Source organism: Cetorhinus maximus, chromosome 6 (genome assembly GCF_964194155.1).
Source record: "Cetorhinus maximus chromosome 6, sCetMax3.hap1.1, whole genome shotgun sequence".
Lineage (NCBI taxonomy): Eukaryota > Metazoa > Chordata > Chondrichthyes > Lamniformes > Cetorhinidae > Cetorhinus > Cetorhinus maximus.
In genome coordinates, this window is record NC_135884.1 from 81,357,291 (window position 1) to 81,373,904 (window position 16,614).

Below are 16,614 nucleotides of genomic sequence, written 5' to 3' on the forward strand. Positions count from 1 at the left end.
TCACCCCCAGTTTATACCCGACCAGTGAAGCAAATTGTAACTGAGTTACTGTTTAGCCGCACACACTTGTTTTCCAGGCAGGCATGTGAATTGGAGACTGAGGCCAATTGTGGAGCCCCATGCTCTGCTGCTGTCCTGAGTGAGATGAGTTCACTTAAAAGTCTGGACATGTGGGACCAGCCACACACCATCTTAAACTTATGTGATAGTCAACAGCCCAGACACACATTGGGCTCTGTGGTCTTGCAGATATTTGGGACCTGCAGCCTACTGATGGACTGGTAGCATTTATTTGCAGTAGATTACCACCCGTGCAGCTTCAGAATGATAAGGTCAAGGAATTTTGAAATAAACTAGACTATGACCCAAATCTTAGGGTCAAGGCTGAGGATATTGACGCTGCTCATGAAGATTTTTGTGACCCACCCCTTTTACAATTTTTCAGCCATATCTTCCAATCCCAGCTGAAGCACTGAAGGGTCAGTGCAGCCTCACCAGTGGAAGATCCTCGGGCGTAAGAAGAGATGGAAGAAGGGAGAACACATCCACTTTTCACGACAGTAGCTGCCCTATCCAAGTAAGTTTTGTAAGGTCCAAGTCTTTCAGTAGGTAAGGGAGTTGGTGCATGGGTAGGTGGATGATGAGGTGGGTAGTTGGATGGGCCAGTGGGTGAGGTGGCTGAGGTGGGTAGGTAGGTAAGTGGGTGAAGTAGGTAGGTGGGTGAGTACATAGTTGCATAGTCACATCAAGGGTGTGGTTGAGTCGGGTGGGAAGTTGAGTGGTCGGGGGGAGGGGTAGTCAGGTCTGTCCTTGGTGTAGTTGAGTGGTTGAAAGGGGTAGTCGGGTGGTTGGGGGGATGAGGGGTAGTCAGGTCTGGTCGGGAGAGGGGTAGTCAGGGGGTTGATTCTGGTCGGACAGGTAATTGGGTAGTTGGGGGAGGTAGTCGGGTGGTTGAGTGGTGGTCAGGTCAGCTCAGAGGGGTGATTGTGGGGGTGTTTGGGGGTCGGTGTGGTGCTCAGTTCAGTTCGCTGGTTAATCACTGAGTTCGACCAGGTGTTCAACTGTGTAACATTTCTAGAGTAAGTATCCTGGTAAGTCCCGTGTATCTAGCCCAAGTCTCCGCACTGAGCGCAACGTCAGGAACATTTACGCAGGGTCTGGGGCAGTGGAAATCAGCTCATTGGACATTTAAACTTCCCAGGTAATTTCAGCATATGTCTGTTTGCCAAGACTTCTGCAGGGTCCTGACTCGCATCTCCCAACTTACGTCCCATTTCTAGCGATCAGGAGACTGGAAGATTTGGGCCTATAAGGGACAAATTTAACAGAGTCAGGAAACTGATGGCTTCAGGTAAGATATTAGATTCACACCACATCTGAAGAAGAAAAATGAAGGAGAGAGGCAGAAAAAAAGAAAGAAAAAAGGAGAAAATGGAAGAAGAAAGAAAAGCCTGGCATTTTTATAGCATCCTTTATGACCTCAGGATGTCACAAAGCAATCTGCAGATAATGAAGTATTTTTGAAGTGTAGTCCCTGTTGTAATGTGGTAAACACAGAAGCTAATTTGTACACAGCAAGTGTTTGTACCTCTTTCATAGCTGTTGCTGCCACACATGACCCGGTCAGGTGGAGTTGGAGAGGTTTGACTCCCTCAACGAAGCACTGCACGTTTTCCAATCGAATGTCTGCATGAATTATAGCAGGATGGAATGCCACCTCCAAGGACACATTCATTCCTGCGGAGATATAGCCCTCCACAGGGGTGATTGAAAAATGTGGCTTAAACTTCTCAATGTCCCACCTAAAGCTGCAACATAAAAGAAAAGGTTTAATTTCTAGAGGCCGCAATGGAACAACAACAGAAACTTGTATTCATGCAGTGCCTTTAAATATTAACGTATTCCAAGGCACAGGATTTGATACCAAACCACATAAAGAGATGATTTATGAGTGGAAACTTGTCCAGGTTCTTTCCACAGCAATCAGAGCAAATCCAATCTGATCAATTACTGCCCCATGAGTCTAATTTCAATTATCAGCAAAGAAAATGAATGTGTTGTTGACAGTGCCACCTAGCAGCATTGACTCAACAATAACCTGCTCACTGATGCTCAGTTTGGGTTCTGCCAGGATCACTCAGCCCCAATTTCATTACAGCCTTGGTTCAAACATGGACAATAAAGCTGAATTTCAGAGTTGAGGTGAGAGTGCCTGCCCTTGACATCAAGGCAGCGTTTGACTGAGTGTGGCATTAGACAGCCCTAGCAAAACTGAAGTCAGTACGATCAGGGGGAAAATTCTCAACTGGTTGGAGTCATAATTAGTATCAATGGTTGCGGCTGTTGGAGGTCAATCATCTCAGCCCCAGGGCATCATTGCAGGAGTTCCTAGGCCCAACCATCTTCAGCTGCTTCATCAATTATCTTCTCTCCATTATAAGGTCAAAAGTGGGGATGCTTGCTGATAATAGCACAGTGTTCAATACCATTTGCAACTCCTCAGATATTGAAACAGTCCATGTCCATATGCAGCAACATTCAGACTTGGGCTGATAAGTGGCAAGTAACATTCGCGTCACACAAGTGCAGGTAATGACCATCTCCAACAAGAGCCCCTTGACATTCAATGGCATTATCTTTGCTGACTCCCCCACTAGCAACATCTTGGGTAACACCATTGACCAGAAACTGAACTGAACCAGCCATATAAATTCTGTGGCTATAAGAGCAGATCAGAGGCTGGGAATTCTGCTGTGTGAAACACACAACTCCTGACTGCCCAGAGCCTTTCCATCATCTGCAAGAGGTGTGATAGACTATGATTAACTTGCCTGCATGAGTGAAGCTGAAACACTCAAAAACTTTAATACCATTAAAGACAAAGCAGTCTGCTTAATTGACACCCCATCTAGCACTTAAAACATTTACTCCCTCCACCACTGGTGCATAGTGGCAGCAGTATGTACCACAAACCAGATGCACCGCAGCAACTCACCAGGTCTTCTTTTCCCAGCACAACTGAAACCTGTGACCTCGAGCACCGAGAAGGACAAGGACAGTAGGTGTATGGGAGTCCCAGAACCTGAAAGTTCTCCTCAAAGCCACACACCATCCTGAGCTGGAATTGTATCACCATTCCTTCACTGTCACTCCTGGAACTCGCTCCCTAATAGCACTGTGGGTGTACCTACACCACATGGACTGCAGCGGTTGAAGAAGGCAGCTCACCACCACCTTTTCAAGGGCAACTAGGGATGGAGATGGAGGAGATGGCGGTGCAGTGGTAATGTCGATAGACTAGTAATCCATGGCCCCAGGCTGGTGCTTGGGGATATGGGTTCAAATCCCACCATAGTCATGATAGCTGGTAGAATTTAAATAAATTAAGTTAATAAAAATTTGAAATTGAAAGTTAGACTTGGTAATGGTGCTATGAAATTATCTACAACTGTTGTTAAAAAAAAAAAAAATCCATCTGGTTCACTAATGTCCTTTAGGGAAGTAAATCTGCTGTCCTAACCCGGTCTGGCTGACATGTGACTCCAGACCCACAGCAATGTGGTTGACTCTTAACTGCTTTCTGAAATGACCGAGCTAGACAATCAGTTATACCAAACCACTGTAAAAAAGTCGAAAATGAATAAAATCAGGTGGACCACCCAGCCTCAACCTAGGCACCAGATACGACAACGGCAGACCCATATCTATTGACACTGCAAAGTACCCCTTACTAACAGCTTGGAGATCCTGCCAAAATTGGGAGATCTGTCCCACAGACTAGTTAAGCAACAGTCTGACATAGTCATTCTCACTGAATCACAACTTACAGACAATATTCCAGACACTACAATCACCTTTCCTGGGTAGGTCCTGTCCCATTGGCAGAGGTGGCAGCACAGTTATACAGGCGGGAGGGAGTTGCCCTGGGTGTCCTTGACTCTGGACCCCACGAGGTCTCATGGCATCAGGTCAAACATGGGCAAGGAAAGCTCCTGCTGGTTACCACCTACTGCCTGCCCACCTCAATCGATGAATCAGTGCTCCTCCATGTTGAACATCCTTTGGAAGAAACACTGAGGGTGGCAAGGGCGCAGAATGCACTCTGGGTGGGTCTTCAATGTCCATCACCAAAGTGGCTCGGTAGCACCACTACTGACCAATTTAGCTGAGTCCTGAAGGACACAGCTGCCAAACTGAGTCAATGGCAGGTGTTGAGGGAACCAACAAGAGCAAGAATCCTACTAGATCTCACCCTCATCAACCTACCTGTCATAGATGCATCTGTCCATTATAGTATTAGTAGGTGTCACCACCACACAGTCGTCGTGAAGACAAATTCCTGTCTTCACAATGAGGATACCCTCCATGTTGTGTGGCACGACCACCATGCTAAATGGGATAGATTGAGAACATATCTAGCAGTTCAAAAGTTGGCATCCAAGATCCTCAGATACAGAAGCAGTCTGTGGCCACATGCAGCAAGACCTGTACAACAGTCAGGCCTGGGCTGATGAGCAGCAAGTCTCATTAGCGCCACACAAGTGCAGGGAATGACGATCTCCAATGAGAGAGAGTCTAACCATTTCCCCTTGACATTCAATGGCATTACCATTGCTGAATTTCCCACTATCAACATCCTGGGGGTTACCATTGACCAGAAACTAAACTGGGCTAGCCATAGAAATACTATGGCTACAAGAGCAGGTCATAGGCTGGGAATTTTGCAGTGAGTAACTCACCTCCTGACTCCCCAAAGCCTATCCACCATCTACAAGGCACAAGTCAGGAGTGTGATGGAATACTATCCACTTGCCTGGATGAGAGCAGCTCCAACAGCATTAAAGAAGCTTGACACCATCCAGGACAAAGCAGCCCACTTGATTGGCACCCTATCAACCACCTTAAATATTCACTCTGTCCACCACCAGTGCACAATAGCAGCAGTGTATACCATCTACAGGAAACGCTACAGCAACTCAGCACGGCTCCTTCGAAAACATCTTCCAGAACCATGACCTCTAACATCCAGAAGAACAAGGGCAATAGACACATAGGAACATCTGCACCTGCAAGCTCCTCTCCAAGCCACACGGCATCCATACTTAGAATATTGCTGTTCCTTCATTGTCACTGGGCCAAAATCCCGGAACTCCCTTCCTAATGGTTTAAGAAGGCGGCTCACCACCATCTCCTCAAGGGAAATTTGGGATGGGGGAAAAGGTGCTGGCCTTGCCAGTGACATCGTATCTCATGAAAGAATAATAAAAAAAGGATAATGAACAGTGATGCTCATATCCCATGAATGAATAAAAAATATTGGAACCTGTTTAAGGTTTCATCCAAAAGATAGCACCTGATAGTGCAACACTCTTTCAGCACTGGCTGGTAGTTGTGTTCAAGACACTGGAGCAAACCCACACCATTCAGACTCAGAAGTGAGAGGGTGACCTACTCAGCTACAGCTAATACCTAAAGAGAGGCTGCCCATGAACAGGTGGAGCAGGCTTCTGACTGTTAAGGTTCAGCTGTGAGATCAGCTGTGAGATCCCCAAATGAATACAGCCCCCCACCTCCATCGCTCCTCCATTTAGACTGAACAACCCATGCTAGTAATGATCTATGTACCTTGCACCAATGTCTCCAGTATTTTGTATCATGGTCAGCCGAGTGACCTGGCTCCGGAGAACAACTGCTCCAAATGCAATGCGGTCCTGGTCCAGTGTGATTTCGATTCCCTGGCCGCATCCGCGTATCGCAAATAGAGGTTTAGACACACCAGTGCACTCTATCATCACTTCCTCTGTAAACTGGGGAATTCGGTAAGTTGGGGAGAAAGTCACCACCACATCACAAGTGCCTCCATTTGCATCCAGCTTGATGCTGCTGCTTGGCCATATACTTAGAACCTGAAAAAGATAAGAATGAAGTTTGTCGACAGCAAATGGAAGTTAAATGAACTCCTGAAACAGTAAATGTGAGTTTAGAAACACTTTCACTGTTTTAATCTTCTCGTTACTGCCAACCAACCAAAGCCATTCTTCCTTCAGCGAGGAGATGGTGGCAGCCTTGGCACAGCCATTTTCATGTGCAACGTCAGTGCCATTCTGCAATGCAGCGTGGTAGTATCGTGTTTATAGTGCTGAATGACCAATGTGCTTACTCTCCCAGATTAGCTTAGGCTAACTGGCCACAAAATTCGGACCCCTAGTGCTCACACTTTTGGTGCTACGGGTGATGTTTCAGGCCCATGTATACACATTTCTGGTGTGGGCAGTACCAGATAACATTTTGGATAGGTTGTTCATGCAGGTGCTGGGATCATGTACTGGAAGTATGCAGGATAGGCAGATCCAGATGTCAGTCAACTGATTTGACAGCAGCGGTGCCATTTTCAACCTTGATGCTCCAGCTAACACCCTCTCTTATCCAAGCACAGTTAAACTTGCGTTCAGCAGGCGGAAGGCTCCCACAATAAGCGTTGTTTAAAGGTATCATAAAGCACTTTCAGGTCCGTTACTGATTGATTTCTATTGGTTGTTGCTGAGTGCAAGCTTGGTAGTTGGTTGGAGGCTGGTACTGACACTTAAGAGTTGGCGAAGCCTATTAGGTGTGACATGTGGCTGTGGTTCTCACTGCAGGGTTTCACTCAGACCACCTGCTACCAGTCATGGTAGTTTTGATCTCATTTAGCCTGCAGCGTGACAGGAAGATTAAGCAGAGATGACATAGAAGAGGAAAATCTGCTGTTTGAGGGAGCAGGACGAGGGGGGTGGGGCGGAGGGTACTCACCAGGATATCATATCTATCCAGGGTTTTCTGGGTGTATTTCTCCTCCTCAACCTAACCCAGTGGGAAGCATTTTACCAAATCCGTCGAGATCCCAACACGCACCAGAAATGCCTGTCGGCAACACACACTGGTGGCTGGCGCCACCTCCCTCCTGATTTTACGTGTGGCAGCTCATTAAGTAGCTGCCTCTGGGGTTATTGTCCTGATCAGGAAAGACACCCATCCCCAAGAGCTGCCGGTCCAATCAGAGGCAAAATGCTGACAGCCTGGTGAAATGGTTCTTAATATGGCCTTTTCATATTCAAATGGCTTCCAGCCTCCTTCTGGCAGGAAACCTGCCTGATCCCCTTCCCATTGTCGGTAAAATCTCCCAGTGGCAGGTAATGGCTGGGGAGCTGGTACGCCATGGCTCCTCACGATTTTATTGGGCCCCCCTGCCTTGTTCCCACCTTGTGTGGGCCAGTAAAATGTTTCTCAGTGTGTGCAGTGTTTCTGTTTCATTAAGTAGGTGATTAATGAAATCTGCCATGAGGCAGACAGCATGCCTCAGAGCAGGGGGCGGGGGGTGGGGTGACAGCATTGCCAATGGGTGAAAAGGTGACCATTATAATGAAGTTCTTAATGTGGGATTGTCGCAACCTGGAGCTGGGGATATCTCAAAACTCGCTAAGATAAAAGCAAAAAACTGCGGAAGCTGGAAATCCAAAACAAAAATAAAAATACTTGGAAAAACTCAGCAGGTCTGACAGCATCTGCGGAGAGGAACACAGTTAACAGTTACGGACTCGAAACGTTAACTGTGTTCCTCTCCGCAGATGCTGTCAGACCTGCTGAGTTTTTCCAGGTATTTTTATTTTTGTCTCAAAACTCGCTGTTTGCTGTCCACTCTTATATAAAGGTGGTGGCTGATGCTCTGTGTGCAAAGAGAGGGGAGTATATTGCATTCTCACTTTCCAGAGAAAAGCAGGAGGACCATGCATGCGACTTTGCTAAGATAGCAGATTTCCCGATGGTGTAATTGACTGCACACATGCTGCTTTGTGGGTGCTGCATATAACTTCAGGGACATGCCACAGCTGCAAAGTGTTCTACTCCCTCAATGTACAGCTGGTGTGTGAGTATACAAAGCACATCAGGCTTGTCAAAGTCCAGTATCCAGGCAGCAGACACAATGCCTTTATTCTGTGCAAATACCATCAGCACTTGAGCCAGAGAGACCAGTGGCTACTGGTGACAAGATTACCATTCAAAGGGTGGGAAGGGAATGGGGAATCCACTCATCTTCAATTAATGCACCATTAAGCTCCTTGAAGAGATTGGCCAGGTAGGGCCAGAAGGGAATTTTCCAAGTGGAAATCACAGCAGTCGATTGCACATAAGTGCACATCTGTGGTTCAAAGTAGCGTTACAATTACAATTACGAGGTTGATAAGATTGTTGTATTTTGGACTGTATCTTTAAATTTAGGTTAAACTGAAAGGGGTTATACGACTGTTCCAAATTCTGCCTGACAACAAGGCTGGCGAAGTCAAGGAACATGCTGAGCAAGGTGTAAAGTGCTCACACCTGGGAGCAAAAGGCAAGTCCAGCTGTGTAAATAGGCTTGCCAGCTCCATACTGTTGGGCAGAAGGGAAAACAGAGAGAGGAAAAGAACAGCAGTTGGTGTGGTCAGCAGAAAGAAGAGGCTGCAGGTTCTTTGTGAGCTACTGAAGCTGGATTTGGGAGAGATATAATCTCTAGCCAAAGGGATGCATTCCACAGCCATCTCAGGAATCTGGATGATTCATCCTGACATGGCCGGGGTGGGATGGAAAGGCAAATCGGCAAAGTGGACACTACTGCTGGTAGCGGATTTGGAAATCTCTCTGAAACCTGAAGGAAGTGCCTGGAGATGGCTACTCGAAGTTACTGCTTTGTGAAATGTGAAATCATGAACCCATTCGAAACTGAAAGTGGCTGTGGACTGTTTACTATAAGGACTGTGGAGACCGTGATGAGTGAAAAGTATAAGTTGCCTACAAAAAGAAAATAATGTGTAGTCAGTAGTGCTTTTAGATATTTGTTACAGTAAAAGTTTTAAAACGTGAAATCTTGCTATATCATCCTTTTAAGCTGTAACAGGAAATTTAAAATTATTTTTAAACATTATCAGTCACTATGGGGATCATAACAACAGGCAGAAGTTAAAGCTTTTAAGTTGAAATATTTCAGGAGCTGGGGTACCTTGTGCCATTTCATGCGCCTTACCTGCCGTTTGGCCATTTCTGCAGGCAGTGAGGCTTCCAGCCCTCCGATGTGCTGCCTGCTTTCTTCAGTAAAGTAACACCAGGCCCCATCATGGCTGCTGTGTGCCTTTGTCGCTCACACTCTGCAGGCAACTTTGGCTCCTGGTTACGCTCGGTGCCATGAATTGGGTGCTGAGTTCGCCCCCAGCTCAAGTATGACATTTATATTCTAAACTGCATTGTGTGAATCATGCAGATGTGACGGAGAGTCAGGACCTGGAAATTATCTGGTGGTTGGGTTCCTAACTCCGATTTGATAATCAAGCCCATTAGGTCTGTTCTCCCTCCACAGATGCTACCTGACCTGTTGTGTATACCCAGCGTTTACTATTCTTATTTTAGATTTCCAAATCCACAGCATTTTGTTTTTGTAGCCCCACATGGACTATCCCTAACTAGCCCAGGCTCTCAAGTAGGGAAATGTATGGTTTACCATTCCTGGCACAGGACTGTGCTTACTGGTATCGATTATCAAGATATCTATTGATTATCTATTGCTCTCATTGGATGCAGATGCAAATCCTTGCCCACCGTTTTTAAGCCAGAAATTCTCTGGGGAATTTTTCCACAATTGACATAAGACAAATTAACCAATGATTTCCAGCCTGATTCTTATCCCTGTCCTTGGACATACTTCATTCCTTATTCTGACCCCTTCAGTAAAGAACATTTGAGTTCACGCATTGTGATAATATTTCTTGGGTATCACGCTCCCTGGTCACTGTGTGTGAATAACATCAAAGATATTTTGGAAATATTTGCTCTGATGTAACAGCTGTTTCTCCAAAATGGTAAATCTATTTTAAATACCCACTAAGACTGCCAACTTGATTAAATGTATTCCTGGAGGTTTTCTTAATGGGGGTGTAACTGGAAGCCTGATTAATTAGAGGTTTTAGGAGTTGTATAGCAGTAATTTATAGACTTATGTATATGCTTGAAATCTTTTCTTTTGTTAATAAATGTTTAATTTAGCTTTTTAAAAAAGAATCTCTGGAGTCTTGATGGACTTATTACTTCTGAATTCAAGGAACGCATCTTGAAATAAATATAAATTGCAAAGCCTTTGTGATAGCGTGATCAAGTTTCCCTCTTGGATTTGATCCACCTGGCACACATCATCTGCCGTGTCATAACAAGCAGTGCATGAAGAGAGGCCTGGGAGAGGAGCAGCGCATGAAGAGAGACCTGGGAGAGGAGCAGCACATAAAGAGAGGCCTGGGAGAGGAGCAGCACATGAAGAGAGGCCTGGGAGAGGAGCAGGGCATGAAGAGAGGCCTGGGAAAGGAACAGCACATGAAGAGAGGCCTGGGAGAGGAGCAGATGAAGAGAGGCCTGGGAGAGGAGAGCACATGAAGGGAGGCCTGGGAGAGGAGCAGGGCATGAAGAGAGCCCTGGGAAAGGAACAGCACATCAAGAGAGCCCTGGGAGAGGAGCAGCACATGAAGAAAGGCTTGGGAGAGGAGCAGATGAAGAGAGGCCTGGGAGAGGAGCAGCACATGAAGAAAGGCCTGGGAGAGGGGAGCACAAGAGCACATGAAGAGAGGCCTGGGAGAGGAGCCGCATATGATGAGAGGCCTGGGAGAGGAGAGGACCAGCACATAAAGAGAGGCCTGGGAGGAGAGCAGATGAAAAGACGCCTGGGAGGAGAGCAGGCAATGTGATTGGGCTCTGCACCAGACAAGAAAAAAAATTGCAAATTAACATACAGAGGACAAAAAGTCAGGTGGGGTGAGTATACCGGTAAGCTTTCAATTTAGTCTAAATTAACCAACTATAAAATGAGATGAGATCAATTCATAATTAGTAAAACCATTCTGATAACTTACCATATAATTAAAATCAGTGTTCAATTAATTAATCAGATCTAGAGGATAATGTTAAAATTAAATAGCCAGGGATAGTAACACTACAGGGTGTTACTATCTAATATGTTCAGTAAATTAAAATCTGAGGTTTATATAGATAATAAGAATTGAGTTAAACATTTAAGTTAATTCCCTATAAAATAAACAGACATCAACACAAGGAAAGCAGCTGATTGATGAGTTTTCGTGAGCCTTTTTTTATTTTAGTCTTAATTTTATTTCTATTAAGTCAAGTAATAGTCTAATAAATGGCACAGCACTCTGAGGGAGGAAGGGAAACAGCCAGTAGTCAAGGCTCATATTGGTACCAACGACATAGGTAGAAAGAGGGATGAGGTCCTGCAGGCAGATTTTAGGGAGCTAGGAAATAAATGATTAAGCAGGATCTCAAAGGCAGTAATCTCCATTTTACTCCCAGTACCGTGTGAAAGTAATCATCGAAATAGGAGAAGTGAGCAGATGAATGTTTGATTGGAGAGATGATGCAAGAGGGAGGGATTTAGATTCCTGGGACATTGGGACTAGTTCTGGGGAAGATGGGATCTGTACTGGCCAGATGGGTTGCACCTGAACAAGCTAGGATAAATGTTCTTGCGGACAGTTTGCTAGTGCTAATGGGGAGGGTTTAAATTAACTTGACAGGGGGATGGGAACCATTGGGACGTAACATTAGAGAGACAAAACAAGGGGCACAAAGAATTTGGAGAGATAGATAGCATTAGAGTAAAAAAAATAGTAGGTATTAAATGAGGTCAGAGTAAGGGAACTGGACTAAGGCCTAAGTTGAGTTCACAGTGCATATAAGTGAATGCACAGAGTATGGTAAATAAGGTTGGTGAGCTGCAGGCACAGGTAGCCACATAGGGAGTATGATGCAATGGTGATAATGGAGACCTGGCTGACAAAAGGACAGGACTGGGTACTAAATATTCCTGGATACAAGGTGTTCAGAAAACAGAGAGAGTGTCCCAGAGAATTCTCTAGATCAGAATGTTTCCAGTCCAGCCAGGAAAGAGACATTGCTGGATCTGGTTCTGGAGAATGAGTGGATCAAGTGTCAGTAGAGGAACTTGTAGGAGACAGTGATCAAAACATCACTTTAGGTTTAGATTCACTATGGAAAAAGACAAGGAACAATCCACAGTAAAATTAACTCATTGGGAGAGGGCCAAATTCAGTGGGTGAGAATGGATCTGGCCCAGGTAAATTAGAATCAAAGAACGGCAGGCAGAACCATAATTGAACAATGGGCTGCCTTTACGAAGGAGATAATTCAGGTACAGTCAAAAAACATTCCACAAGGGGAAAAGGAAGAACGAGCAAAGCTGGAGATTCCTAGACAAGGAAAGAGATAGAGAGAAAGATGAAGCAGAAAAAGGGTGCATAGAATTATACAAGTGAGAACCAGGCTGAATATTGGAAGTTCAATGGGGAAGTGAAAAAAGAAATAAGAACAGCAAACAGAGCGTATGAGAAGAGACTGGCAGCTAAGTAAAAGTGAATCCAACAGTCCTCTATGAAGAAGTCTTATAAATGTCAGTAGGGTAGTAAAAGAAGGAGCAGGGCCACTTACGGACCAAAAGGGGGACTTGCGTAAAGAGGCAGAGGGCACAGCTAAGTTACTAAATGAGTTATTTGTATCTATCTTTACCAAGGAAGAAGATGCTGCCAAAAATTATAATGAAAGCAGAGGTAGCTAACATACTAGATGAGCTTTATACTGATAAAGGAGGTATTAGAAAGCCTGGCTGTATGTAAAATTGATCAGTCACCCGGGCTGGATCGGATCCATCTGAGGATACTGAAGTACATAAGGGTGCAAATTGCAGAGGCACTGCCATAATCTGCCAAACACCAAGGGGTGTTGCCAGAGGACCGAAGAATTGCAAATGTTGCAGCCTTGTTCAAGAAAGGACATAAGGATAAACCCAGCAATTACAGTTTAACTTTGATGGTGGGAAAACCTTTTGAAATGATAATCCAGGACAGCATTAACAGCCATTTGAACAAATTGGATTAATTAAGGAAAGGCATTACAGTCTTGTTAAGGGAAAAATTGTGCTTAACTATTTAACTGAATGTTTTGATGAGGTAACAGAAAGGGTTGCTGATGGTCATGTGGTTGTTGTGTTGTGCATGGACTTCCAAAAGGTGTTTGATAAAGTTCCCCATAGCAGGCTCATCAGCAAAGCTAAAGCCCATGGAATAAAAGGGACAGTGGCAGCTTAGATACAAAGTTTGTTGAGTGACAGGAAAGAGGGAGTAGTGGTGAACGATTGTTTTTCAGATTAAAGGAAGTTTAATATTAGGACCACTGATTTTCTTGATCTTTACAATAATCTAGACTTCAGTATGCAACCACAATTTCAAAATGTGCAGATGACACAAACTTGGAAGTCGTGTGAATTGAGGAGGATGGTGATAGACTTCAAGAGGACATAGACAGGCTGGTAGAACGGGTGGTCACAAGGCAGACGAAATTTAATGCAGAGAAGTGTGCAGTGACTTACTTTGGTAGGAAGAACAAGGATAGGCAATAAAAAAAGTGTACAATTCTACAGTAAGGAGTGCAGGAGCAGAGGAACCTGGGATTATATGTGCACAAATTGTTGAAGGCGGAGGGCAGGTTGAAAAAGTGATTAATAAACGCATATCAGATCCTAGGCTTTATATATAGAGGCATAGGTCAGGATTTTCTGGCCCTGCCGTGGCAGGATCCACTGTGGACGATGCGGCGGTGTCCACTGACTTTTAGCCAGACTGGACAAACCCAGTGGCGGGCGGGGCTGGAAAATCCCACCCATAGAGTACAAAAGGAAGGAAGGTTCAGTGAACCTTCATAAAACACTGGTCCGCCTCAGCTGAGTATTGTGTCCAGTTCTGGGCACCACACTATAGAAAGGATGTGAAGCCATTGGATAGAGTGCAGAAATGATTTACAGGAGTGCTTCAGTTATGAAGATAGGTTAAAGAAGCTGAGGTTGTTTTCCTTAGAAAAGACAAGGTTGAGAGGAGATTTGACAGAGGTGTACAAAATCATGAGAGAGAGTAGACAGGGAGAAATTGTTCCCACTGGTGGAAGCATTGAGAACAAGGGGAGACTGATTTATTGTGATTCGAACCAGAGATGACATGTGGAAGACCTTTTTTAACGCAGTGAGTGGTTAGGATCTGAGTGCACTGCCTGAGAGTGTGCTGGAGGTAGATTTACTTGTGACTTTCAAAAGGGAATTTGTTAATTATCTGAAGAGAAAAGATTTGCAAGGCTATGGAGAAAAGGCAGGGAAGTGGAACCGGCTGATTCGCTCTCACAGAGAGCTGGCATGGACATCATGGGCCAAATACCATCCTGTGTTGTAACCATTCTATCACTATGATTCAATGACTCTAACATATAGTGATTAGAGGAAATCTCCCACTGTTTGCAATATCCCTAATATCTCATGGTTAGAGAAAGATCTCACCACAACAGACATTCGGGGTAGATTGTGTTGTAAGAGTGCTGGGATATTAGCAGTCCATACCTTTAAGTTCTGAAGAAGGTGTTCTTTGGGAGTCACAGCAAGAGAGAAAGTCAGGGGCGCACTGCTTCTGTTGATTATCGGCACTACTTTCTTCAAGATCTGTCCAACCCTAGGTGCTTTCAAATTAACCATTTTGTTCTTGTAATCGGCTACTTCAATCTGAGAGGGCAGAAAGGAGAAAGCACTGGCACTCTCATTTATGTTACAACAAATACAGATAAATGAGGAGTAAATTACGCAGACACTAGCAAGTACCTATACTGCTATACTCAATATTACAGTGGAGATCTCCAAGGTGTCCTTGCCAATATGTTTCTGGGATCATAAAGTGCACAGATTTGATGCTGTATTTGCTACATATCAACAGCAACTACATTAGGATATCCTATGGTTATGAAAGACGCTGTATAAAAGCAGTTTTTTTTTCTTTCTTGATCTTCAGTAGTGTACGTGCTTCAGAAAAGCAAAGATGTCATGAGCATTTCACGCTCAGTTTTTTTCAGCAAAAGATTAGGAGAACCCTGGGGAAATTCTAGGGAAATGAGGCCTCCTAGTAATCACCTGCCATGACTGCATTCTGAGTTGAACAGTTTCTTTGGAAGTCTGGTGTCAGGCATATGAACAATATGTCAGGCACAATGGATCAGGTTTTGAGTGATTCATGCCTCAATGCTGGGCATATCGGCTTGGCAGAGGATGCTGCTGTTGGACCAGATATGGAGGATTTAGCAAAGGCACTGCTGATGGTGCCTCTCCATTGCTTTGAGGTCCCTGCTTTAGGTTGCATATAGCAACACAGGGATCTCTGCTGTCAGATAAACAATGACCTTAGTCTTGGGTCTAAGATCCTGGCCCACAAATTCTCTTTTCCTCAGTTGGTCGAAGGCTGATCTGGCACGTTGGAGGTGACAATGAATTTTGTCATCTACATCTTTGAGGAGGGTCCCAAGATACAGAAAATGATCTAGATTCTCCAGGATTTTGCCATTGATGGGGGGAGGTGTTGTGCTGTGGGAGCTGGTTGGAAGAGGATCTTACTTTTCCGGATGTTTAGTGAAAGGTCATTTTCTCATTTGCTTCAGAGAAGGAGTCAACAACGACTTGGAGTGCACACATACACAAGTGTCATTTGTATACTGAAGCTCAATAACTGACACTAATTGGGGTGATTTTGGTTTTGGATTAAAGGCGGTGTAAGGAGATACATTCCTGGCATGGCTGTACAACCTTATATCCCTCATCTGGGAAGAGGAGTGCATGCTGGGGAATCTCAAGGACAATATGAACGTGACTATATTCAAGAAGGGAGACAAGCCCGATTGTGATAACTACAAAGGAGTCTCCCTGCCGTGTGCTACAATTCTCATCAATCACCTCCTCCTAGTGGCCGAAGAGCTCCTTCCAGAGCTGCAGCGTGGTTTTTGCCCATTGAAAGGCATCACAGACAAGATCTTCACTGCGTGGAAAAGTCAAGAAAAATGCAAGGAATGGTACCAATTGCTGTACATAGCTTTTTTCAACCTCACTTTTGACTCTTGTCAACCATGAAGGCTAATGGAAGATCCTCTTAAATTTGGCTGCCCTCAGAAATTTGTCACCATCCTCCGCCTACTCCACGATGACATACAAACTGTGATTCTCACCAATGGAGCCACCGTAGACCTTTTATCAGTGAAGACTGAAGTCAAACAAGGTTGTGGTATTGCAACAACTTTCTCCATTTTCCTCTCTGCCATGCTGCACCTCACCTCCAGCTGAGTAGAGGATCCATCTCCGCCTCTGCCTGAGGTCTCCACCATCACAGATGCCAGTCTTCAGCCAATTCAATTTACTCCACCTGATATTAAGAAATGGCTGAAGGCACTGGTTACAGCAAAAGCTATGGAGCCTGAAAACATCCCGGCTGTAGTACTGAAGACTTGTGCTCCAGAACTAGCTGTGCCCTAAGCCAAGCTGTTCAGTACAGTACAGTTACAACACAGGCACCTGTCTGATAATGTGGGAAATTGCCCAGGTATATTCTGTCCAAAAAAAAGCAGGCAAAATCCAAACCAGTTAATTATCAACCTGTCAGCCTACTCTCATTCATCAGCAAAGTGATGGAAGGGGTTGTTAACAATACTATCAAGTGACATTTACTCAGCAAT

At 44.8% G+C, this 16,614-nt stretch overlaps 1 protein-coding gene across 1 annotated transcript in view; it reads right to left on the bottom strand.

The window, feature by feature from the left end:
* The window catches only part of LOC144681857 (hydrocephalus-inducing protein-like), a 102,463-nt gene that overhangs the window by 63,691 nt on the left and 22,158 nt on the right, over positions 1 to 16,614 (bottom strand). The window contains exons 5-7 of the mRNA XM_078543919.1: positions 14,468 to 14,626; positions 5,626 to 5,906; positions 1,589 to 1,808 (exon numbers count right to left, since the gene is read on the bottom strand). Coding sequence (XP_078400045.1) covers positions 1,589 to 1,808; positions 5,626 to 5,906; positions 14,468 to 14,626 — 660 coding nt within the window. The remainder of the gene's footprint in view (positions 1 to 1,588; positions 1,809 to 5,625; positions 5,907 to 14,467; positions 14,627 to 16,614) is intronic.